We start from the raw sequence: 9,425 nt of genomic DNA, 5'->3' as shown, positions 1-9,425 counted from the left end.
TCATTAAATTCTCTTCACTACCCAGGGAATAAAACTCTGGAGGAGCGTACGCAGAGGTTCCTACAAGACACAGACACATTGATGGAGACGGAAAGAAACAGAGGATGAGGGTACGATTCAAATGAAAGTCTCTCCAGCGATCAACAGATGGAGCAGAAGCCAGACGGCGTACCAAAGTAGTCTGTGTAGCAGTACGGTATCTTCCACAAAGGTGCCACATCCAAAGTCTATGATCCGCACTCAGGAGACATCGGAGTTGGTTTGGACGAGGACATTTTCTGTCTTAATGTCGCGATGGAAGACTTCCTCAGAGAGCATTTGGATGGCTGCTTCCACTAGCTACTTCATGATGTCCTGAGACAGAGAGAAATTAAACAAATGTAAATGCTTGAAGGGAACACCAAATACCAACACAGAAGCAGGCTCCACCCAGCTTCAGTACTTTGGCCTGGTCTTCCCTCAGCAGACCATTGTTGTTATCGAGGTATGTAAATAGGTAAACACAGGGGACTGGTCTCTCCATGACCAGGATAACCTCCTGGTCCAGATCATACCAATCTATTAATGACACAGCAGCAAATTTCCCCAGACGCCCGTCCACCTCCTGCTCTCAACATGAGGAGCGCCTCCATGGGGGCCAAGGTTGTCCTCTTTTGAGAGACCTGGAGGAAACAATATACAGCTAAATGAGTGTTTGAATAGATGTGCTTGTGTTTCCCTCATCAATCAAAAAGTAACTAGAAAGAAAAAAAGTTCAACAATGACGTTAACAGTCGGTGCTGAGACGTCACTCACCATTGGTTGACCCTCCACATGAACTTTGAGGATGCGTTTGATGGCCACCTACAGGACAGAATCAGCAGTACTTTGGTTAGAGCATGGAGCAATGGTGTGATGTGAGAATACGAACGTAATACTTACTGGAAAATTATCAGTCTTCCTTCTCCCAGCATACATGGATCCAAAGCCCCCTTCTCCGAGCTCTTCAAGCTGCAGGTACGCGTCCTCAACTTTGGCTACACACACAAACACAAAATCTGTGAGGAACATAACCTTAACCTCTGCTGAAACTAAAGCTAGACTATATGGTTGAAATCAGAGCTTGTTAACCTGCAGGTTAGTCAAACTCTTCTTCTATATTACAGCCTGCAATATTCTTCATGTACAAATCTAAACGTTTGCTTTAAATTACAAAAGGAATATTTTCCCGTGGAAATACTCCCTTTCCTCTGTTGGGAGGCTGGAGCTCTTGGAGAGGTCAATCTCCTTCTTCTCCTCTGACTCTCTGATGCTCTCCACTGACACCTTAGTGGGTTCACTGGTGGTGTTACTGGTGCCACCCCTCTTCTTATTGGGTGTCACACTTTCGGCGTCGGCCTTTCTCTTGGTGCCGTGGGCCATGCGGCCCTCCAATGGTTAGCGAGGTCAGTATAACACAGCTATGCAGCTGGAGTTGGTTGTGTCTATGAAATGTCCAGTTCTCAAGGGAAGTCAGTCACACGCCTGCGCACTTCAACACTCACAACTGTTTATCAGTGTATTGACATTAGAGAAGCATACTGGTCGTTGCACGTTCCAGTCTTGTGAGAAAAGATGAGAACATGATTCTCCTCCTCTTAGACAAGTTAGAGCCAATAGAAATGTTAGATGTTCATGACGGAAAACCGTGTATTAAAGAGCCGACCTTCCGGCTGTTCGGTGTGTTTCTTGGACGGTCAACCTGCGTGTTGACTGGACGACTCCCTGCTATCGCGATCGCAGCATTTGTTACCTTACTTGTGATCAAGGAAAATAAATTCAGGGAACGAGAGAAATTGTTTGACTGAGTTCTTCCGGACGCTACACCAGGCATCCAATAATTGATCACACGCTAACACAACCCTCTGCTTCTTTTTGGGGACCTCCCATTCTGTGCAGGACTTTCTTTTGGTCCGCTTGGTTTCAGTGGGTGCTCTGGCACCCCTCTGCAATAAATTCATAGATTCCCACCAGACCCGGTTCAACATCTATTCGACCACTTTGTGTTTCACACTGAGCTGAGATCAGTCACACTACGAGGGACCTGGGAGTGAGCTGCAGAGGGGATCTCTGTTTTATATATCTCCATGTCAAAGCGGCACTATAGCATGTGGTGCCATTACACCGTGATGCCTTCCACTCATGAATACTTTCTGTGATATTCATTGAATATGCTGTAACTCTGCTCTATTTGTACAAATTTGTATTTGTGATTTTGGGCAATACAAAACAAATTGAATTGCTGCCTATGATGATGCACAGACAAGTGAGAAAACAGAACTAAAAACCCCATGAGCTGTTACTTTATTAATGCATATACAGTTAAGAATTAAATCCATGTGGTATTCCATTCTATGAACAACAAACTGGGATAAATATACTACTGCATTTGTCAAAAGAAAAAAAGTATTTGTTGCAGGAAAGAGGTCAGACTTTGATACTAACAGACTGACACTGACACTAACAAATGCAGAAACTGTTTAATTCTCCATTTTAATGAAATGAAAACAGCTCCCGGATTTTTGTTATCAGAGATAATATAAGACTTAGTGAAAAAAAAGAAAACACAAATCTCCAAAAGTGCTAAAGTGTGAAACATCCTTTTGAGAACGCGATCCTATTATTTGAATAATAAATGAGTCCAGCGGTTTTATGCCGAACTAAAAGTAGCTTCATCTGCGTTTGACACTGAACATATATCTTGCATCATGTCCGACCAGGCCGCCCCCGGCGCCCCCATGGCCGGTGCATTTCTGCGTTTGGTCAACAGCGGATCACTGGCTCCTGTGTTCAGTGATTTCGTGACCTGAGCTGTGCAACTCGCTTGTTTTACAGAGACAGGAAATTAATCTAGTATTTCAAAGCAGTACGTGTGTATTCAATCTCTTGCATTCTCTCAGTTTGGGATTATTGGAAGGAAAATGCTGGCACTTAAAAAAAGAAAAAAAGGTTAGTCTGATGAAATCCTGTGTTTTTTTCTAACCGTCAACTAAAAGCTACCCTGATGCGCCAGATGGTTTGTTTACACACAGCCTTCTTTTATTCTCCCAAAAATGATATTCCAATCCATCAAAACCGTGCTGTGAATTACGCGTCAAGGGAAACAGATTTGGTTGTGGATTGCTTTCACTTTTGACGGCAGACGTCTGACAAACTAAAACCTAACCAAGCTGAGATGCATGCTTCCATGCCGAAAGCAGAAAAAATAAAAGTGCAGTCAGTAATGCAATGAACAGAGAGTCATTTGGGGGCTGGCAAGTAAAAAAACAAAAACGTTATTCTTCCCCGGGGTCGATTTGCAGTGACGTCGTCGATCTTTGAAGTGTGAGCTGGTCTCCTCCGGCGGCAGGCTTTAGTTCTGTAACAGCCGGGTTAACCAAGCGGCCCGCGGCCCGGACCGAGACGCTCTGAGGTTGAGAACTTGGTGGGTCCTGGGAGACCCAAAGTGGGAAGTTTAGCGGCTCGTTTGTAGACATCGGCTCTCGGTGCACTTCATGCTGACCAACTGATGAAGACAACAAGCGCATTCCAAAGTCGATGACCTCGGAGTGTGGGGGTGTAGGGTGTGGGGATGAGCTCAGAGTTCAAAGTTTGTTCCTCTCTCTGTCACGTCTCCCTCCCCCCACGTCTCTCTCATCCTAGCATGAACTGCAGTGTCTCTTTCGGAGGCACGGGAGTCGGTGAAAAGAGGCATCCATTGCAACGTGATGAGAAGTGTGAGAGTGAGTGTGCGTGTGTTGGGCGGGGGAGGGAGGGGGTCTGGCGTTACCATATGTGAGATTCACAGTGAGTCATTTTGATGACACCCACCCCTCCACCGAGCCGTCGGTAGTTCATTCCTCCGTACAACCTGGTGAGAAGGAGAGTGAAATGATGAGGAAGGAGAGCCAGAGCGAGAGAGAGAGACATAGCGTGCCAGGAGAGGACAGCACACTGGTGTTAAGTTATATTATAATACGGGTAGATGAAATCAAGCATTCTGATTGGTTGAGAGTGAGTCACGGGGTGTACTGTATTGAGCCATAATGTACATACACTCGTTTACATTTACCTGAGCGTTCCATATCAGTGCACACTCAAAATAACAGGTAGGTTTTCCGCGACCGTTAGATGTCATTTCAAGCTTGACAGCTACCAAACATGCGATCTACCCACAATAAAGGCCTCACTGGATCCAACCACACCAGAGAGTCTAGTTAGAAAAGTCTGGTTCGATATCCAACTGCACATTGGACAATGAGGTAAGGAGGGTAACCGCCAGCTAACCACAGGGTCGTTCGCTGTTTTCACTGATGAGAATGGACAGAAGTATGCCAGCATGCCATTCAATGAGGAGACAAAGAATCATAAAAGATCCACAGGAGCACAAGAAGGACAGTCGGTGTGGCTACATGTATTCACTTCCAGGAAACCCCCGCTGTCCTGTCGCCTGCTTGGAAAAGTATCCGTCACTCATACCCCCCAACGCACCTGCATTTTACCTGCAACTAAAGAAGAGCACGGCCGCTTCTGGTGAAAGTAAATTAAATATGATTTTATTGAAAGTGTCCCATTGTCATCGTTGCTATTTAAAAAAAAACTTTTATAGAATGAGCAATGTGAATGAATGAAATGGTGTGAGATCTAGGTAGGCTAACAAACGTGATGTTCCCAATGCTGTTTGTCTGTTGCATACTATTTATAATGTCGCAGGCAACCATATTATAAAAGCAATAAGGTACTCGAGGCAATACTGCGTCGTCAATAATGTACTGTTCAAGGGTGTCGTTAGGCCCGACGCGTAGCATAAATAACCCTACATTATTGACGATACAGTACTGCCGCTTGTACCTTATTGCTTAATTATGTTATTACGGTTAACCAAAGTCATTCTGCCGTTTTCCGCTACTCTGCCCCAAAAAAGGCTGTTTTTATAGCCTTGATACATTTTATCTTTTAATAAATATATTTAAAAAAATTATATTCTTTCAATGTCGTTTCAAAGTTTCCACCGAGGTAGCGAATATCGATGCTATTCAAGGTTTTCGGCCAAAGCCAGAAGTTCCAGTATGGCCCCACCCCTTCTCACCTCCATGTGTTGGCGTCGGGGTCGTAGACTTCTATCGTTTTGAGATACGTCGTCCCGTCGAAGCCGCCCACGGCCATCAGCTGACCATTCACCACAGCTAAGCCCACCTACACACACAGTTACACTTCAGCCTCGTACACAGATTAAACCAGTGTCAGTATCTTTAATATCAACTGTAGTAACAGACTGAGGTCAGAAATGCTTTCATTGACGTACGACTGTGAAGCAGAAGACTCAAATTAGATTTTCACACACCCCGCTCCGCCTGGACGTCATGGCCACCACGGGAGACCACTGGTTGGTCCTGGGATTGTACCGCTCGGCGCTGCTCAGCTCTGTGGTGTCGTCTCTCCCCCCGACGGAGTAGATCATGTCCTGGTAGACGGCGCAGCCCAGGTGCTTCCTCCTGGTTCCCATCGGGGAAACCGTGTGCCAGCGGTTCTCTTGAGGGTTGTAGCGTTCCACTGAGAAAGGAAGGGGGTGGGGAGTGGGGTCTTGTCAAAAACCTCTTGGTTCCTTTAAGATTGTAGTCATCACGTGACTCAGTACCTCACCTGTGTTTAATGGCGACGTCCCGTCAGACCCTCCGACAGCGTACAGGAAGCCCCCCAGCACAGCGACGGCTACACCCAGTCGCCTGGTGCTCATGGAGGCCACGCGGGTCCATTTGTTCTCCTTGGGGTCATACCTAAAGCAGAAGAGGGACGGCCATGTTCAGAAATGTTCCGTGTTAATATTGGAAAAGTCAGTGTGTGGGCGTGGCCAAGAGCAGAGGTCGCACTGACCGAACACTTTCTGTCTTTGACCGAATTATTTTTATAACAATGACGGGAAAATAGACAGAGGACGAGTCGGTTACCTTTCTACGATGTTGAGACAGGAAACCCCGTCCTGTCCCCCGACAGCATACAGATAACCGCCGAGGACAGCCACTCCCACGCTGGTGCGACACGTGCTGGTTGGGGCCACGTCGCTGCTCCACTGATTGGTTTTGGGGTCATATCTGGACGGGAGAGACGAAACGAAGACGATATGTGAGAGCACGCTCATAATTTGGATTCCAGATCTAAACCTGAGAGACCGTTGCGCCCACCGCTCCACAGAGTTGAGGTAGGACGAGCCGTCGTGACCCCCAACCGCGTACAGCAAGTCGTCCAGAACACTGACGCCTACTCCGCACCGCCGCTTACTCATCGACGCCACCATCCGCCACTCGTTGGTCTGGGGGTCGTAGCGTTCCACGCTGGAAATGGCGTCGCCGCTGCACCAACCGCCGACTAAAGGAGACGAAGGAGATGTGGTGAGGAAAGGCAAAGGGACCGAGGGCACTGTGTTAACATTAGTACACGATGAAGGGGAGCCCTTCCATTCAGCCAGTCAACATGTTTTGATGCAAGGGAAACTCAGCAGGAAAACAATGGTTTTAAAAAAAGCGACATGTATTCGGTTGGTGGGTCTCGTGGGATCGGGGCCTGTAGGTGCAGACCTGCAAAGAGGACCTCTCCACAGCGGATGGGTTTCCTCGGCCGGGTTCTGGGACCCTGCATCAGCGGCCTCTCCTGCGGCAGCAGCAGGTAATTCTTAGCCTCATCAACCAGGTCTCTGAAAATGCACATATGTATATAATCATGAATCAAAGGTTAAATATCATCACTGCATTGTTCTTATCGTGTGAAATGGACTTTAAAGTTTTCGATTCTCAGTATTCTTCATACTGCTCAAAAACTATCCAAATCAGCAGCAATTTCCACCTAAAACATTGAAATGTTCGACAAACAAACAAACCCTCACCGGCACTCCTCGTCGCTCTTGATTAGCGGGTCGGACCCAACGGTGCCCACCAGGAACTTGGGGCTGAGCAGCGGCAGACGGACATGCTGCAGGACCTACGGAACACAGGAGAATCCACGTCAGTCCCAGAGTTCCAACAGAAGCCTGAAGTAACACTGGAAGGAGGGGGACGAACCTGAGGCAGCTGCGGCCGGCGCTCCTGGATGCTGTACTTCACCCAGGCCATCACGGCGTTGAAAACCTGCTCCTCGCTCCGCACGTTGAGCTCATCGCTGGAAATGATGTCGATCAGCTGGTTGGCGGGCAGCAGCATGAACTCCTCGCTTTCCATCACCTGAGACAAACAGAGGGGGGAGTGTCACTGCAGCTCCGCCACAAAGGGAGGACGGGGGAATACAAAGTTAGCTAGTTCCCATGACGACATCCCATCACTCTGGCATTTCCCCTTTGAGCAATTTAAGTTCATCACGATGAACGGGATAGTTCAGTGACAGACTTGTCACAGCGACCAAACACATTGTGGCGTCATAACATGAATTATGCTGGCTGCATCCTATTTAGTTTGCCAGTTCCAGGGCTGTGGTAAGAAGCGGGGCGGCTCGCTGGTAGGACTGAATGGGACACTCCAGTATAACACGTCGCTGTTAATAGCTTTAGTTCTATTTGTGCTGCATTTGCACTGTGCCACTGTTCAACCGAGCGCGTAGTGACGCAAGTGTCCACCAGACATCGCTGTATTTCACTTGAAAAGGCCTTCATAGGAAGATGGTACCGTTTCACGGGAGCAACGAGTGATTATTTCCTTTATAAACTAATCTGACACTTCTTTTCTCAATGAATTGCTTTGTTTGTAAAAAAAATTCAAAATCTAAAAATCTAGGAAACAACAAGTTTCCAACAGTCCGAGGCGACGTCTGAAAATGACGCGTGTTGACCTGACATGTTGTGAAAGGTAACGCATTAAATTCTCACATTTGAGATGCTGGAAGCAGGGCATGTTTGAAAAAAATTTATTACTTTTTGCAGCTCTACAAACATTTTCACATGAGTGCGGTGAAGTTTCCCCATGCTCCTGTCAGCCAGTTTGGTTGTTGTCCTCTGGCTATGGAAAGATCTAGAAATGTTCTCGTCAATATTGAATGCATTAAGATGCTGAGAAAATAAACATTTTACATCCTTTAAAACATTTTTAAAAAGACCCTGAACACCCACAGAACCTTTTTGACATGTTCGAAGAAAAGCTGTGTGCACTTTTGGCACTGAGCCATCATTAACCACATTAGTAACACCTGTCCTTTCCCTGCTGGGACAAGTTAAAATGTCTGCAGTGGAAAGAAAAGGACTGTTGCGCCCGAGGCCACAGAGCCCGAAAATATATGCAAGAGAATGATTTCATATTTGATTACTTTACAGATTAATTACGAAAAACTAAATGAACAAACTTTTTTCTGTCCAAGAAAAATAAATTAAACTTTAAATGAAACTGTGGACACCACGCATGCGAGACGCAGCACTTCAGTCTCGCAGTTATATGTGATGTTCATTATTATCACTAGCATGTAGCTAGCAGCACTAGGCAAGATGTTTGTACGGAAAATACTAAATGGGACTGACACAGAAGAGTGTCCCCTCGTTCTCTATTCTTGCTCAAATCTGCCTTACGTCTTGACTGCATACGTTTACTGTGGAAAGCGACGTGCTGCGAAGCTACACGTTTCCGAATGTTACGCCACGACGGCCGCCCCTCTTCTTCTTGTGTCGTGTCGGCACAAAGAGCTGTCACGTTGCGTGATGTCTAATTTTCTTGTTTGTATTCGTGAGCCAATAGATTGGAATGTGTCACAGGTTTACAACACCCTGTAAAAAGATGAGCCGTGCCAACAACTGCCTTGGGACAAGGAATGAAGGCAGGAGAACAGAGCTGGAGAGAGAAGCGGGAAAACAAGCATTGTGCATCTTTGTAACGTGGACTAGAGCGCGTGACTTCTAGGGGACGGTTGCTCTTCTCCTTGGGCTTACCTCCTGGAAGTTGTGCTGGGTGAACTTGTCTGCAATGCGGAGCAGTTCGCGGCAGGAGTGCGTATCCGCGAAGGCCCGGATGCCCAGACAGTTGGAGGGATCCAGCTGCCGCTTGAGGAACTCGCAGCAGGCCTCCTGGATCTCGGCCAGCTGCAGGAGGCAGGCGGCGGGGAGCAGCGTCTGGACGTTCCCCTCCTCTACCGTCACCTGAGAGACGCAACACCACGTTACATGTTTTAGTTGATTTCAAAATGCTCAAAAAGCATGGCGCTAATACACCTGAAGGGGGCGCTACATTTTCATCAGCTGATCCGTGCTGAGGTCGGGCTAGTTGGCATTAGCAGCACAGTCCCGCCTGGCTTTATAACAGCCAACGTCTAGTGATGTGCTCAAAAATCATCTCGTAAAATGTTGTTTTTGCCAAGAATTTGTATTTTAACAAATAAGCAATTCGCAACAAAAACAAAATGCATTAGAGATGGGCATTATGATCCTTACATCATTAAAACTACTAATGCTAGGATTTTTT

General features: G+C 46.8%; 1 protein-coding gene across 1 annotated transcript in view; it reads right to left on the bottom strand.

The window, feature by feature from the left end:
* Positions 1-2,299: 2,299 nt before the first annotated feature.
* The window catches only part of klhl20 (kelch-like family member 20), an 11,964-nt gene continuing 4,838 nt past the window's right edge, over positions 2,300-9,425 (bottom strand). Inside the window, exons 5-14 of the mRNA XM_079215620.1 lie at positions 8,897-9,103; positions 7,053-7,211; positions 6,878-6,972; positions 6,573-6,688; positions 6,180-6,363; positions 5,946-6,089; positions 5,641-5,774; positions 5,342-5,550; positions 5,087-5,193; positions 2,300-3,868 (exon numbers count right to left, since the gene is read on the bottom strand). Of these exons, the coding sequence (XP_079071746.1) occupies positions 3,784-3,868; positions 5,087-5,193; positions 5,342-5,550; positions 5,641-5,774; positions 5,946-6,089; positions 6,180-6,363; positions 6,573-6,688; positions 6,878-6,972; positions 7,053-7,211; positions 8,897-9,103 (1,440 nt within the window). The 3' untranslated portion in view covers positions 2,300-3,783. The remainder of the gene's footprint in view (positions 3,869-5,086; positions 5,194-5,341; positions 5,551-5,640; positions 5,775-5,945; positions 6,090-6,179; positions 6,364-6,572; positions 6,689-6,877; positions 6,973-7,052; positions 7,212-8,896; positions 9,104-9,425) is intronic.

This window comes from Taurulus bubalis, assembly GCF_910589615.1.
Source record: "Taurulus bubalis genome assembly, chromosome: 1".
NCBI classification, from domain to species: Eukaryota; Metazoa; Chordata; class Actinopteri; order Perciformes; family Cottidae; genus Taurulus; species Taurulus bubalis.
The sequence above is the reverse complement of the archived record's forward strand: the minus strand, read 5'-3'. Positions and strand labels throughout refer to the sequence as shown.